General features: G+C 35.1%; 1 protein-coding gene across 1 annotated transcript in view; it reads right to left on the bottom strand.

The window, feature by feature from the left end:
• The window catches only part of CEP290 (centrosomal protein 290), a 56286-nt gene that overhangs the window by 4287 nt on the left and 35829 nt on the right, over nucleotides 1-16170 (bottom strand). Inside the window, exons 38-51 of the mRNA XM_052774166.1 lie at nucleotides 15044-15151; nucleotides 14264-14463; nucleotides 13368-13581; nucleotides 13031-13168; nucleotides 12707-12928; nucleotides 12019-12135; nucleotides 10520-10665; nucleotides 9468-9623; nucleotides 8722-8845; nucleotides 6328-6462; nucleotides 5970-6056; nucleotides 4001-4165; nucleotides 3494-3616; nucleotides 3007-3170 (exon numbers count right to left, since the gene is read on the bottom strand). Of these exons, the coding sequence (XP_052630126.1) occupies nucleotides 3007-3170; nucleotides 3494-3616; nucleotides 4001-4165; nucleotides 5970-6056; nucleotides 6328-6462; nucleotides 8722-8845; nucleotides 9468-9623; nucleotides 10520-10665; nucleotides 12019-12135; nucleotides 12707-12928; nucleotides 13031-13168; nucleotides 13368-13581; nucleotides 14264-14463; nucleotides 15044-15151 (2099 nt within the window). The remainder of the gene's footprint in view (nucleotides 1-3006; nucleotides 3171-3493; nucleotides 3617-4000; nucleotides 4166-5969; nucleotides 6057-6327; nucleotides 6463-8721; nucleotides 8846-9467; nucleotides 9624-10519; nucleotides 10666-12018; nucleotides 12136-12706; nucleotides 12929-13030; nucleotides 13169-13367; nucleotides 13582-14263; nucleotides 14464-15043; nucleotides 15152-16170) is intronic.

The raw sequence follows: 16170 nt of genomic DNA, 5'->3' as shown, positions 1-16170 counted from the left end.
TAGAGATTAAAATATCTTTAGGAGATTAAATGCCATAAAATACACCCTAAAATATGTTTGAGGCATTGGCCTTGAAATAATCACTGGTTATTATTAAGTAATTATAAGTGAGCTGAAAGAAGCATAATGAAAAATACATTTTTAATCTTAGAATAAAGGCTTTTCCAAATGTTACACCTTTGTGGATCTTACTTTGTGTCTACTTTTCATTACAGGGGGACTGGAATCTTTTTATGGTATTGCACATAAACCCCAGACTACCTCCTGTTAAAAACAGGCACGTGTCTTATTGATGTAGAGTGCACATTGGTCAGGTCTTTCTTCAGTGTCATAACTTTGACAGTATTTTTCTTATGATTTAATAATTTATGGAAGATAATGTACTGAGAAAAGGGCTAATACAGATACAGAAGATGCAGACTCCAAGGGCAAAAGTGTTCTGCAAGAAATTACGTTTACCCTAGAGTGACTGCAGTCTGAGGAGGATTGTGTTTTGCTTTGAGCCATACAAGGCTACAAAAAGGTTTTTGTAGAATCATTGAAATGTTGTTTGGAAGGTACCTCTGGACATCATGTAGTCCAGCCTCCCATCTGAAGTGGGTTTTCAGCTAGCCATACAATCTCCAACATCCTGCTACCTGCCAAAGAGCCTTCCGAAGGATCACTTGGATGACACCTTTGTCTGCCCTATCAAATACTTTGTTACCACGTACATGCTTTGGAAGATGTACTGGTGAGGTGGATTGCATGTTAAAGTGCCCCAATGAGCTCCTCTAGGTTAGTAATGTCTTCATGTTATTCACTTACTTACTTTAAAATCACATTAAAGTAAATGCAAATAAAAGTTTTTACTCACCAGTTGAAATAGGCAAATACAATTAAGCACAATCATGTATTTTGTATCTGTCTATACACAACTACCTCTCTATATCAACTAAATAGAATTAAGTAGAAATGTTTTTCAAGGAGGTAAAGAACTAAAAAAAAAAAAAAACCACCAAACCTATATTCAAACTACTGAGCTGATATGCTACCTGTTAAGGGCCTGCCATCTCCCCTGCATGTTCCTGTCCTCCTCCACCTGTGACTGGCAGCCAGTTTTGCTGTCCTTCCTTATGCTAAATATGGCTGTCATCTGCCCTTGCATAGAGACGTTTTACCTCACTACGTAGTTAGGGGAAAGGTTAAAAAAAAGGAATGGCTTTCCTGAAGTCCCAGTGAAGTGAAATGGCTCAGCAAGGTGTCAGGGAAGCACTAGAACTCCTCCAAGGGATCCCGTGGGAGTGCAAGACTGGGAGGTGGGTAAAATCTTGGACATCAGCAGATAAGACTGTTCAACAGTGATCTGACCTAAGCTGAAATCAGACAAGTCTCTCTCCTGTCCAGCTGATTTTCTGCCCCAGTAAGGTTGCTGTCAGAGGTTCTGGTTTTGTAGATACCTTCCATCTCCGTTTACAACTATTAAAAAGTACTTTTGCAAAATGTCATCTTATTTCATCCTGAGGTCATCCAGGAGTCCAGGACTAAGTATTTCTTCCAAAAAATTTGCTCTCTTCCATCCTTATGCAGGACACAGGCCGTTTATTTCTCTTAATAGCATAAGCATTGTTTCATTTTCTCATCCTTTTCTGAGATACGGCAGTACAAGAGATGATACCCAGTTAAAAACCCTTGCCTCAAGAGGGTTAAAATTCTCCTTCCTCGTCCACTTTGATGAATCACAGGCATATTTCATGTGAATGTATCTTGTATCAAACTTCATATTCTATATCAATCTGTTCATTATTAAACATGCTAGCATGACACATAACTAGCATCTCTGTGCATAGCTCATAATTGAAGACGGATGTGATGATAGTAATGCTTTTTGGACTGGCAGTGGTTTTGAGGTGACTGTTTGCCAAAATAATTTCTGTAAGCAAACCACAAAACAGAACTAAACAGCTTGCTTCTAGCAAAGGAAGAAATGCAATCAAAGTTGTTCAGGCTATAGAGTTAAGATGTACAGCCTGTATAAGTAGGTTGCCATAGAAAAAGCATCTGAACTAATTGCGGAAGTACAGATAAATTAAAAATATATACCTAAGTTGCAAAGCAGAAATTGGTGTCATAAAACTGTTTTCTTTAGTTTGTTCCACGCTGAGTGATGCAAGTGATGATACTTGAATTTTGTAACAACTGATAGGTAACTTTCAGATAACTTATTGGTAAAGAGTTGTAGACATTTACTATTATTACCAAACCAAAAATCATTTTTGATGCTGATTTCAAAGTCTGAGTTTTATCTAAAACTCTAGAAATGGCGATTCCCACACTTCATTTTATATATTGGAAAAGATAATCCAGTGCTAGGCTCAGAGCTTTTCTCCTTCTACAGATAACAGAATCAACTGGCTGACTGCAATTAGCTTTCAGGGCCTTCAGAACACACATGAAGGATCTTTAGCTATGCCTACATGTCCCAAGTAGTACAGAAATCCCAGTGGGTTTTCTAACACAACCTCTGCACATTCACATGGTTAAATGGAGATTCGAATACAGCCAGGCTGGAAAATGCAGGTTGCTGGCTTCCAGTTTTTTCAGATTGTCATCCATGTGGTAAGGTACTGAAATACTTTCTATGTTCAGCAAAAATGCCGACATTATTCCACCAAGCACAAATACAATACATTTAAGCAGGAAGGAACACAAAGTATTTCCTTTACCAGAACTACCCAGAAGTCTACCGCTGATCTGAAGAAGGGACGTGAGTACCTGGCTACTGTATAGAAGCAGATAACAAGGCCAGTACTTAAGGATGCTAGATCTCTGCTGGATTCATATCAGAGACCCATATACTGATTCTACATACTAATACGGAATCAGAAAATAAAATACGGATAATGTAAAACTGTCTTCAAAAGAGGAAAGAAAAAATTACAAAAATGAAAGTCTAATTTGTTTGCTAATATTTAAAGAGAAATTAACACTTCTGTTTATCTTCCTTACCTCATTCTCAGTTCCTACCTTGTTGTAACAACAGACTTCCAGCTTTTGCTGTCAGCTCCGTCAGACTGGCTCTCAGCCAAATTGAGCCTCTTAACGGTTTCCTCCAGCTGTACAGTTAACTTCTCATTTAATATCTCCAAGTTATGCTTTGCTATTCGTAGCTTCTCTCCACTGTCAGCTTCCTATTGTTCAATAAAAACAACAAAGGTTTATGGAATACTTAACCTCACACGAAGCACAGGATTATCTAAAATGGTGGTGAGATAGGGTCAGCGCTGATTTAGAGGAAAACAGTGCATCCAAGATCACTAGCACTACAACTTCCAAACTCTGTCTTGGGCTGCTCCTTGGATGTCTCCTCTCCACATAGAACTAAAAATTCTGTCATAGCAATATCAGTGCTTAGAAAAGTGTCCATTCCATATCAACCACTTTAAAAAAAAAAAAGATACTTACCACAACCAGTAACTAATGGAAATAAAGGGATGCATTACAATGATCGTACCTTTTTCAGTTCTTTACGCAGCCTCTCGTTTTCAGTAATGACTTTTTCCATTCCTTTGGTTTTAGATTCATAATGCATACTCAGCTGGCCCCCCAGATGAAGTTTCATTTTTTCTATTTCAGACTAAATAGGAAACGGGTTGTTAAAACACATATACCTTGCTTAGTAGAAAATTTCAGATTTCCATTTTTAAAGCACAGCATAGTTACAGCCATCTAGCACAGTGAACATAACATTTCATCACATTCATTTCATCATATTTATGTATATATGCATATATACATAAATATATGTATATATTTTATATATACAGAGTACCTTTACATAAATCATGCAGTATATTATGCTAAAATGAAGTTTTGCTTTTCTGTTCTACACGCTTCATATTTGGTATTTTTAAAACACTTTTGTGCCAATCAGTGTCAACAATAGGTTTGCTGCTCCATTTTCCTACTAAAATGCATATAAAGTGTTATCTAAATGTAGTTACTGGAGATAAATCAGTACCTTTAGCCTCTCATTTTCCTGTTCAAGACCAAGTAATTTCTCATTAGAAACCACAGCTGGAGCTTTTTTCAGCTCTTCGTTTTCTCTTTGGACTCTCTCTACAACCTTTTTCATCAAACCAATTGTTTTTTCCAATTCTGGGACTGTCTTTCCACTTCTACCAGCCTATAGAGAGGGAAGAAAAAAAACTGCAAGGAAGTAAACAGTTCATCTTAATGTTCAGAGATACTCCAAATCTTACTTTATCGCTTATTTTCCCATTGAAATTTATATTTATAAAAAAGATGTTATATTTTGGTGTGACTTGAACCCTAAAGTTTCTTGCATACTTAGCTCCCCAAAATGTTTAGTGATATATTCACCCCCAAAGTCGTCAGCTCCTTCATTTTCTGTGTTACCCAAGAAAGCTGCAGTTAGTCTCAAAATCTGCTGTACTTTATGAACTAAACTAAAACATAGGAAAATAAATCAAAGTACTACTTTATTTTTTTAGCTTTTCTTGTAGAACAATTCCCTGATACAACAGACCATGCAATTGCATGAAAGCTAATACTGTCTGGAGGGAAAAAAAAAATTTAAAAAATGGCTGGGAGCTTGAGGGAGGGGCCCTTTTTTAGCAACCATACTTCTGCTGGATTAAAGTGACAGAACTGCATCTTAAAGCATGAGTAAATCTTCTCCCTTTCCCAAGGCATATATTCTTGCAGAGTGATAGATAAATAAATAAATAAATAAATATGGAGAAAAAAGCTTGTAATTTCTCCATTTTAGTTCTTGCACTATGTTCATTTATGAGGTAGAAAAGCTGTTAAAGGGTCTTCAAATGCATTTATTTTCTCATTATCTTTGTACCAACTGTTTTCCTCAGCAGTAATAACTTAAAGATGCTGCTGTTTCTAATTCTGGGCCCATGAAGTACCTCCTTTTCTTTCTATTGAGGTAATGAACACAGTACAGTGGAAAATCTGGAAGATTTTACTCCCTGGAGCCCTACATAAACCTATACAGTGGCCAAGTTTTGGAAGTAAAAATGACTTATTCTTTCTTCTCTAAAATAACTGGAGGGATTAGGAGGTTTGTGTTGGCACACGGCAGAGTTAAAGAAAAACCTCTGTCAGATCTTGGTGCCTGAAAAGGGAGGAAGATTCAGAATTTGCTGCCTCCTCAGAACCTTTGCATGAAACAGTTCTATAAACTGAATTTCCCTATCCAAAAACTACCACTGCATTAGAGACAGGCAGATACACAAGCAGTCCATGCAAGGTACAAGTAAAAGAATGGGAAATACACAATCTTTTCCAGGTACCCAGAAGTAGAACTCATTCTCCTTGTATACTGAAAGAGCTATGAAGGCACTTAAGAGCTTTTATTAAGTCAGCTTCCTTTGAAAGGTCACACAAATAGTTTGACAAGTTAGTGGCAAGCGAGATATTAGGCAGCACTGAAGCCTTTTTCTCCTGTAACTTCTGAAGTACTGCTCTATTAAAGTAGCTGACAGTAGCTAGGGTAAAATTTAACTGTGTCATCTTGCGTAGTACAACAAACAGACAACTTCACTAACAATAACTTACACTTTTTAACATCTGCATCAAATAAAATCCTATCTTTTAAATCATAAAGCTGTAACTGTATTACACATTTACCTAAATACATGAATATAATTTTCATTACTAGGGCTGCAACTCCTATTTTTTTGTACCAATATGTTTCTGAAGATAACTTTAATCCAAATGATGAAATAAGGCCATGATTGTGCAAATATTTAATAGTGTAGCTCTAGTCCTTCTAATGGTCCTATTAACTGAATTTCATTCATTTATTATAGGACTTTGGCAATAAAATAAACAAGTAAGAACAATTCCTTTTTGCTTTTGGTTGATTCCAAATAATTTAGCTTTAATAAAACATTGTGCTTTTCTGTATTTCAGTTTCATTTAATTATGATGAAAAATGCTGTTACAATACTCACCCCTCTAATGCTGCCCAGCTTTCGTTCAACATCTGCTTTCTCTTTTTTGAGAAGTTCACACATTTCTTTTAAGTCACCTACTTGGTCCTAAAAAACCAAAGTAATAAGCAACTTACTTAGATTTCAAATTGAGGTTATCAGTAACAAAAATACAGTGGGTTTACTTTGAAAAATGTAAAGAAAAAGCAATTTCCCATCACAATGACATTTTTCATCATTTTTACCAGCCATTCAGCCTTCTCATCTTCCCTAAAACCATTAAAAACTTACAGTATGTACAGAAAAGATATCAATTTCTTTTTAAGCAATCCCCTAATCTGTGTCAGGGTAAAGGGGACTAAAGGTAAGAAGATGTTACCTTTAGTCTTGGCAAATCTTTATTGGCCTGCTCGAGCTGGAATCTTAGCTCAACGTTTTCAGATGACAATCTTAAATTTTCCTTTAAAAGCTCTTGTTCTCTTCGATATTGATCATCTGATCCTATTCCTGATGTCTTGAGAAAACAGAGGGGAAAAAAATTATTAAGTGGTAATGCAGTAATCATTGTATCAGTTGTAGCTGATAAAGAGCAACACAGAATTAGTATTTTTCACAGAAATAAAACAGATTACAGTTGTATTGCCAGTTTTGATCTAATCTGCTCTGACTTTAACTCTTCTTACATTTTCTAAACTTGCTTAACCTTTAGGGGAAGTTTACAAATCAGTATAAACCAGTAAAAATTTTGTCAAACCAAAATTAACTCACAAACTATCAATCAGGTAAAAATTAATCTCAAAGTCTAAAAGACAAAAAAGCTACTGAGTATAGTAAGCTGTGACACTGTACCTGGGAACAGCATCTAATTTTAAGGACATATTCTGGTATGTTTATTAAATAGTACATATGGCATAAGGAATTTCACTTAAGTCAAACAGATCACAGAGCAAGTCAGGAAGAGTAGTATGTAACTCTAATTCTTACTCTGTTAGTTCCTACAATCTTAAGTGTTTATCCATGGAGGCCAGAAATTTCTATTACATAAAGAGTGCTTTGCATGCCTTATATTGCCAATTCAAATCATAAGTATACGGTAAATTACTATGCCTGACTAGTAAAGAGTAAAACCTTTTGATGATATAATAATCAGCAGTTTTTACTTATGTAATTACGGAATTAACAGAATGATCGATTAATTCATCACTAATAGCAATAGGAATAAGGTATTTGCTTCAATAAAGCATATTTTTTTCTTAGTGTAAGTAATAACACATCATAAGTCTCTTAAAGAATGAAAGTCATCAACTAGCTGCATGTTTCATTGGGATTATTTGTAAACTTTCTGGATCAAAATTTTAGAATTGACAGTAGCTTACTTGTGAGCTGACATGCATGCCTATCATGAAAGTGTAAGGTTTGCTTTATGGACCACTTGGTGACTACTTCAGTATCCCTGCAGACCATACATAGGAAGTCACTGCATTATCAAGATCAAACTATTCTATTTCTACATCACTTATACAGAAGAAATGCTAGAGGACTTCTACAGTATCAAACCTCAGGCATTTCACAAAATTCTGGGGTTGTTTCAAGCCCCTCTGTACCACTTCGGTAAGTTTCATGTTTATCCTCTGCAGTGTGTTGATTCATTTCATTATTCACATTTATTTTTTCTGCTTCATAGTCATTAGCTTGATTAGAAGGTTCCCCTGAATCAGACTGACTGCAGCTCATTCTGCCAGTATCAGGCTCTTCTACACTTTCTTCTTCATCAACATCTGAGTGCTTGAGTATTTCTTGCTTCCTCTCCTCTTCCTCAAATTCCTCATTAAGTTTTCCATTTTCAGGTTGGGTTATATTTTCTTCTGTTTCACTGCAGTTCTCATCAGCTTCAGCTATATTTTTGTTTTCCAGTTCTTCCCTAGAAATATCTGCGTCCTTGCATTTCTCACCATCTTCAGGATGGTTTTCAGGAGACGCTTCTGTGCTTGCATCTGCAGTAGCCTCATGGCCTTCATTATGCATGGTGCATGTCTGCGTGTCTGCTTCCTCATCTATTTCATTACCATCAGCAATGCTATGATTAGTCTGATGCTTGATTTCATCCCTATTTGAAATAGGTTTCTTTTGAAGGGAATTCAAATACTTTTGTTTACTGATACTGATAGGAACAGACTTGGTCAGTTCACTTTGGTCACATGTACTCTGATTCAAGTTGAAGATAGAACGAAGCATGAAAGAAAAGCAGAAGACAGTAAAACAAAACAGGAAATAAAGAAAACTAGAATGTACTGTTAAATCGATTTCTTGAAAGATTAAGATAAACTCATAATGCAATATTTGCAGTATAATGAACCTTGTAAAAATCAAAACACAACAAAAACACCTAATGTAACTGAAATGCAGCTCAGTATTTCCCCAAACTATTTGTATCCTGAATTTTCCATCATTATGGAATATAGTAGTCTCTCAGTTGCAGACTCACGTATTTAAAAATACATATCCCGTATTTCTCCACATATGCTAGGATGCTGAATATTTCAGCTTCTATCTGTAGAACACAGAAACTCTAAGTTTTGGGTTTGGGGGTTTTTTTGGTGTGTTTTGTTGTGTTTTTTAAAACCACTAAAAGCTGAGTATTTTCTATCCTGTTCTAGAATACTACCATCTGAAATAAAACCACTTAAATGGCACAGAATACCAAATGGATAACAAATATTTTTGTTAAGTAAGTGTGATTCCTCTAGGTAATATGGTTACATTATTAACTTACCGAGGGTCTAGAATACATCTCTCTCGAACATTGTCTCTGCAATGCATGAAGCTTTTCCTGGAGGTATTGATTTTTGAAATGTAATTCTTCTACAACAGAATCTCGTGGCATTGCTTGCTGTGTTCTGTATCAAAAAAAAAAAAAAATCAAGCCAAAACAAACAAATGGCTATTAATGCAGAAAAGCATCCTTTAAGGTAAAAAACCCCATGAACTTCTGGATTACTAGACTGGACTTTCTAGTATTACTGGGCTAGTTATTCTAAATCAACGTTAGCCACACAGGCTATTTCAGCTAATTCCTGTGAATTGAAAGTACTTACTTTGGCAAAAGGAATCTGCTCTTTTGATATGTGTACAGCTTATATTACTCAGGTACACTATCCACTGTGATAGTGGATACACTGATTAAGAATACACTCCCTAACTGCAACTTAGCAGTTCCAGTAACTTTCACCAACTCTGAATTGTACTTATAATTTCACACAATAGGAGCCAGATGTTTTTCACGTTACTTAGCTTTTTAGAATAATGAACCAATGCTGCATATTCTCTGAACATGCACAATTGCTCCCAAGTAGCTTTAAGTTTGCTCATCACAGACTTAAAGAAGGATTTTTGAAATTCCCATCTGTTTTTTTCCTTATTGAATCAGTTGCTCTAATAGAGACTTTCTATCTCTTTCCACAGATTTTTTTCTCATTTAGATCTTTCAGTTTTTATAGATTCTTTTAAAATGCCTCTCACCTCATGTGAGCAACCTCGTTTTCTAAATCTAGATTCCGTTTTCTTAGTTCTTCCAGTTCTTTTTCAGTCTCTGAGGCTTTTACTCCAACAACATGGTCAACAGTGACACCAGTAGTTTTCAGTTTCTTATGTAAAGCAATTTTCTCTTTTTCAGTCCTGTAACATCCAGTAAATTTACATTTAAAACTTTATTTGCTAACTTGTTTTCTTTAGGAGAAAACACTTTCTGTCTTAAAGAATCCACAACTGCAATTTATTTGCTCACTGAACCACAACCCCTTTTCTGTTTAATAAGGTTACCTTATAGACAGTACAGCTTTACCACAAAAACCCCAAAGCCCACAAAAAAACCAAAAACCAAACCTGGAAAAAACAATGAACATTAAATCAGTATTATGCATGTCATAAAAACCTTGCTGTTCTTGCCTGCTTTTTATGTGAAATTCATGCAAGACTTGCTAAGACTAAATGCCATTTTGAAGCAGTTTCAAACCACAATCTAACGACAGCTACAATCACCATCACAGTTTCCTTTGTTTTCTGCACCTTTTATCAGTAAAACCCTGCCATTACCATACTGAAGTAAATGTAACATTTGCAGAGGGTTTGCGCAGGTGTTTTTTTTAAAGGGCTTCCATCTCATAATCCTAGAACTGCCAGTACTGCAGTAGCACTCCATGTAACAGTAGCACTGTATCCAATCCTAGTAATCTGATTAAATAACACAGAGGTGAGAAACAGGCTGTCTTCATAAAGCTGTTATTTGTTTCATGGGAATAACAGAACCCTATATACAAGAAGCATAATAAAGGACTTTAATTAGTTTTATTCAGAGACAGTTTCTTCTAATAAAGGCTTCTACAGGGGAAAGGATACTAGAGGAGTAGCCTTCTACTTGAAAATTAACTAATCTTTTTAATCTCAATAGCAATATCAAATTCTAGACATCAGTCTTATAAACATAACAAACTCTTATAATTATTATGTAGCAAACATATTTGGATTTCCCTTATGTCATCATTTTGTAGCGGAATCTGTTAAAACCAACTCACTTGGTATAGATTTCCTTCAATGTATTCAGCTGTTTGGCTACAGCATCTGCTTCTTTTTCCTTTTCCCTTAGTTTGTTCCGCAATCCTTCCATTCTGATTTGCCATTTTTTACCTTCTTCCCACCGAATTATTTCTTCTTTGGAGGTCTGTGAAGCACATAAACAAATTATGTATTTCTTTCTGAATTTTTTTCTTAAAGCAAAATAAGCAAACACGTTAGAAAACCAAGAATGATATATTCTTCATTTATCAATTTAAAACATGAAGCCACAGCAGGCATATATTATTTATCCTATGGTAGATAAGGTAAATAGCAGGCCCAGCTGGATACCTTAAGTATACTGTAGTGACTGGTGTATAAAGCTGATGCAGTTTAATGCTATTCCCAAATTCTTCCTTAGCTTTTAATAATTATTTTACAAAAAAAGGAGTGACACATTTTATGAAATTAGAGGTGCTAGTGCAATGTACCCTTTTACTTTGAATTACATGTTAGTAAAGAAGACAGATTAAAGAAACAGAAGTGTTTTTCTATGCCAATTTACAGCAGATCTGTCTTCTGCAGCTCACCAGGAGTCTGTATGTCCCTGCTGCACAGCTGTAAAATTGGTCATTTTTACTTAAAGTTACAATTCAGTAACTATAAATTATACATCAGTTAAAACCTCTACTTATGTGATCACAAATGGCTACTGAAAAATCACAGTCAACATTCCTGTAAGCAATTTTTGTTCTTTTTAATTGGACTTCTCTCTTTGCCAGTTAGCCCCTGTACTTTATTTTCTGTCTCCATTCTGAACAGTTACTGCTACTAAGGGACAGACAGAAAGCAAAATCTTGGAAAAAGGAAGAAACATGCAAAGTTTGAGAAAAATATCTCGACACTAAACAACAGTCCTAGAATAGTATTTAATACCATAGTCTGAATGTCATTATACAAGCATGCTATAATATTCCAGCATACTTTATGATTACTTTGACAAGCCACTAATTAGTTACTGAAGTAGTAAAATAACAAGCAAAAAACCAAACAAAACAACTGGTAAAATGAACACATCTCCAATCAGTCAGAACCTCTTGTATGTGGAGATCACTACTACGAAGAATAATCACTTACACAGACATGATCCCTTCTAAGATTCACACTTTTGATCCTAAGTACTTCATGTTTTTATCATTGCATTGATTTTGCAAATGCAGATTTGACAGCACTTACGTAATCAATTTCACTGCTACCTATAAAATCTTAGTTTTCTAAGATTTGTAACGGATCTTTAATTCTACAAAAAGGGCAGGAAAACACTAATGTACCAGTACTAAGCAACAAGAGCACTAATAAAGAACATGGGAAACATGAAGAGGTTACACTCATGAAACTGCTTTTCTTCTGATCAAGTTTGGTTCGTTGGTTGGGTTTTTTAAAGGCAATAGGGAGAGTTAAACTGCCTAGACCTAGGCTGATGATGTCTTTCAAAGCCACAATCTTATGTATCACCTACCTTGTCTTCTTTTACACCTTTTTTTTCCATTTCTTCACACTTCTTCTCAAGCTCACTTTCCAACTTTTTAATTTTTTTCTGAAGTGCATCTATCATATTTTGTTCATCAGCTTTGCTCTGAAAAATTACAAACTTTTACAAACTTAAAGTTTAATGACCACTACCTAAGTATTTTTCTCCACTCAAAAAATAAGGACTTTAATTCCAAGTGGTAGAATTAGTTTACAACCTAAATGATCTTTTAAAAATTATCTTTAAATTAAAAGTATTGCAATGTAACTTTGCATTCTAAACTGAATAAACAGCAGCGAGTAGCTGAATTAAAAAAAATAAATTAGATGATTCTACTGTAAATCCTTTTCTTCTGAAAGGGGAAATAAGGACAGCCAGAAAGACCACAAAATTCCATTTTTAAAGAAGCCTTGAAAGTGGTAATTCAACTCCTCCAACTCTTTCAAACATAGTCCAAGGAGCAAGTATTTTTCAGTCTCTTCCTTTTATTTGAGGCATGCTGCCAACAGCAAAAGCTAATAGCTCACATGTAACCCGGCTGATGAGCAAAAATAAATTTTAAAATCAAGTATAAGTCTCAATGCCTGCCGAAAGTACTTCATCTTTCCCCTCCAAACCAGCACATCTATGCAGAAGCTTGACCAAGATCAAACATATTTTTAAAAATCACTTCTACCTGAATGCTACTGCTTAGCCTCCTAATCCGTTTCTTCAGTTCTTCATTTTCTTTTTCCATTTCATTTTGTTCTCTCAACATTTTAGCAAATGCTTTTTGTTTCCTCTGAAGTTCTTGGTTCAACTCATCCCTTTCATCAGACAAAGAACTCTCCCTGGTTTTACTTATTTTGAGGTTATCTGTAAGTTTTGTAATCTGATTATTTAATTCCTCTATCTGTGTCTAGAAGAAAACAAACAAACAAACAAACAAAACAGCAAGCCCCCAAAGTCAGGATTATCAACAATACAACAATGCAATACAATGATATTACTTAGCACTCACCGTAAGCCCCTTTGTTTGCCTGTCAACAATCTCCTGGACATTCATATATGCCTCTTTTTGTGACGCAGCAGAAATAACCTGCTGTTCAGCATTAGCAGTCATTTCTGCTCGGAGTTCCAGAAGTGCTGTGCTCAAAGCCTAAAAATAATAAATTCAAGTTCTTTTAAGTGAAGAAGCTGCTAATATGAACATTACAAAACAAGAAAAGGCAATTATATTTTACTATATTATATTATGCAATTATATTCTACCTCCTGCTGTACTGTACGTAGAATTCTTAAGCATTAAGCAACATTAAACCTTTATGTGACATAGGGATAAATTTTTGTTGACTAACTTTCTGCTGCTTCTCTTTTATGGCTAACTGGCTCTTCAGCTGTTCCACCAGGTTTTTCAGTGTTGCTGTGGGTGCTCTATCATTTGCTTCTTTCTGGACCTCTAGTTCAGCTTTTACATTTGCTAATTCCTTCTCCATCTGACATAACACGTTCCTCAATTCATTTGCTTCATCTTTTAGTTGTTCCACATCAACTGTGTGCTTTTCCTGAAGCCTAATAAAAAATAACCATTAATAGGGTACACTGCAATAATCAAGTTAGCAAACTCCAAATAAATAACAAAGGGCACGATGTTATATTTTTTATTATTGTTAAAGCAAATGACGCATAGATTTGGAAACAGCAAAAAAAGACTGACTCAACAAAGGGAGCCTCCACTGAAAAAGAAAATTACTTAAGAAGATCAGCAAAAGCAGATTAGAGCATTGTTCATTCTAACTCCTGGCCCTCAGAGGTAAAGCAAGCATCATACTTTTCTCCTTTTAAACAGGGGTTAAATTTTCGTGAGTTTAAACTTGTTAGGCAGCAAGCCCAAATGGATGTAGCAGGGGATAAAAAAAACCAAAACACAAACCAGCAAATAGCACGGTAGTTTAAAGACAACTCTCATACCAAGACTCCTTGAATACTTTCTTTTCCATTGAATGGCACAAAGCTAACAACTGAAAGGCATTTTTCCAAGCCACGGTTTTTCAATATTAGCCCCCCAGAAGCGCTACAGATTAAAAATAATTTACAATTACCAAACACAGTAACTCTTTTGAGTTGGTGTTTTCAGCCAAATCTTAAATTAAGCAAAAACATGTTCAATTCGATAGACCAGTCCTGTAGCAGCAATACATAATTGACTTGATCCAATCCAATTGTGATTTATGTTAACAGTCTAAAAACTTACTGGGCTCTGATAGTCTCAAACTCTTTGATTTTCATTACAGTAATTTGTTTTTGTTTTTCCAAATCAGATGATGTTTTCTTTAATTTTCCAACAAGTGAAGCAAGAGAATTATCCTGTTCTGCTACTGTTTGCTCCATTTCAGCTAAGCGGAGAAAATGTTTGTTGTTGGAAAGTGATAAAGAAGTCTTTTTCATTAACTCCTGTAAAACAGAACAAATGCATGTGATGAACATTTTAAGCTTTAAATCAAAGGTAAACATTACTGATGCATTTTAAACTCAATCCTGAATATAGCCAAACATTAATATCTACCGTTTATTTACTGAGATGTGAATCTCAGTCTGCAGAGAAAGCAGTCACACTGGTTTGAAAGAGCTTTGTGCATCTAATGATCCACAGAATAACCAGTTAAATACAGGTTTCACATTATCATAAAGTGTCAAGAGAAAATTTGTATTGAAATTGATTAGTTTAACATAACCACAGATTCAATGAAAAGAACAGAAAACAAAATATACCTCTCCTAGAAGTCTCCATAAATGAGGAAGATATGAAAAATACTCGTATATACTGAGGTGGTAACTTTGGTTTTTTACACTTGACTCTCAACCATCTCTTGCAAATTCTCTCAAGAATAATACAGTAATTCTGTATCAACCACCCATTTATTTTTCCCACCATCATTTCTTACTTACTTTTGACTGCAAAACTGTTCTTTTGAGCAACAATTTCAAAAATTTGGGAACAACTTCACTAATCCCACAAATACACATAACTCACCAAAGCAGTCTGTTTGAATTTATTAAGAGAATTGTCAGTATGCAAATTTAACTTCTGGTGTAGAACTCTAAGGTCTTCCTCATGCTTCTTTGCTATTTCCTCTTGTTCCTGTTAGTTCAAAATAAAAATACAACTCTACTGATGCACACTATTCCAGAAAGTCATGAAACTACAGTACTTTCATGTTGATTGCTCACTCATTGCTCAGTATTGCTCCCCAAATTTTCCTCTAATTCTGGCAGTTCTTAAAATTCTTTTCTTCTTGCTTTAATCAATAATTTTTTTTCCCCCTTTTTAACACTATTGAAAAAACCCTACCATTGCAGTTTTAAGCTATGTAGCAAGCAGTATGGCACAACAGGACAGGAACTGGAGAGCAAAACAGTTGGTGTTGGTTCTCATCAACTATGAATATCCATATGGATAGTGATATCCATAGTATGTACTTTTCAAGTCTATTTACTTTAGATTACAGTGTGATCCTGTAGATTGAATGTCTGCTAGCAGACAGAGCACAGTAGGCTCATTTTTAGACTGTATCTTCTGGTTTAGTTCCAAACCAAAAAACTTCATTTCTCCCAGAAGAAATAGCTATGCATGGTAAGCACAGCACACTAAGCTAAGATGATAGGAAGTCTGCTTCAGAAATATGCTCCTGACCCAAACACACCAAAACTGATGCATGTTTATTCTTGAAGTACTTCTTAGACACATGGTTTATGCTTTAAAATATGCTTTAAGGGTATAAAGAATATAAAGTATGCTTAGATACACTGTTTATGCTTTAAAATATGCTTTAATTTAAAATATGCCTTAACATGTCTTTCCTGTACCTTCCAAATTCACTGCAAGATGCAGTCCAGAGATCATTGTTGCAAGTACTGGAATATCCCACATAAATATACAATATACTGAGACCACTTATCACAGCAGAATCTTAATTTTCTTCCTGTCACACTAATTTAATTCCTAGACAGACATCATATACATAGCCTCTTGACTGAGCAAGCCTCCTATTTTAAGAAGTTAAAAAATTCTACATGAACTTTCTACATAAAAAATTACTAATCATCTCTGTTCTGTTACCGCTGAGGTCAGAAACTTCTTAAGATTTCACTAGCAATGAG

This window comes from Harpia harpyja, chromosome 23 (genome assembly GCF_026419915.1).
Source record: "Harpia harpyja isolate bHarHar1 chromosome 23, bHarHar1 primary haplotype, whole genome shotgun sequence".
Lineage (NCBI taxonomy): Eukaryota > Metazoa > Chordata > Aves > Accipitriformes > Accipitridae > Harpia > Harpia harpyja.
The sequence above is the reverse complement of the archived record's forward strand: the minus strand, read 5'-3'. Positions and strand labels throughout refer to the sequence as shown.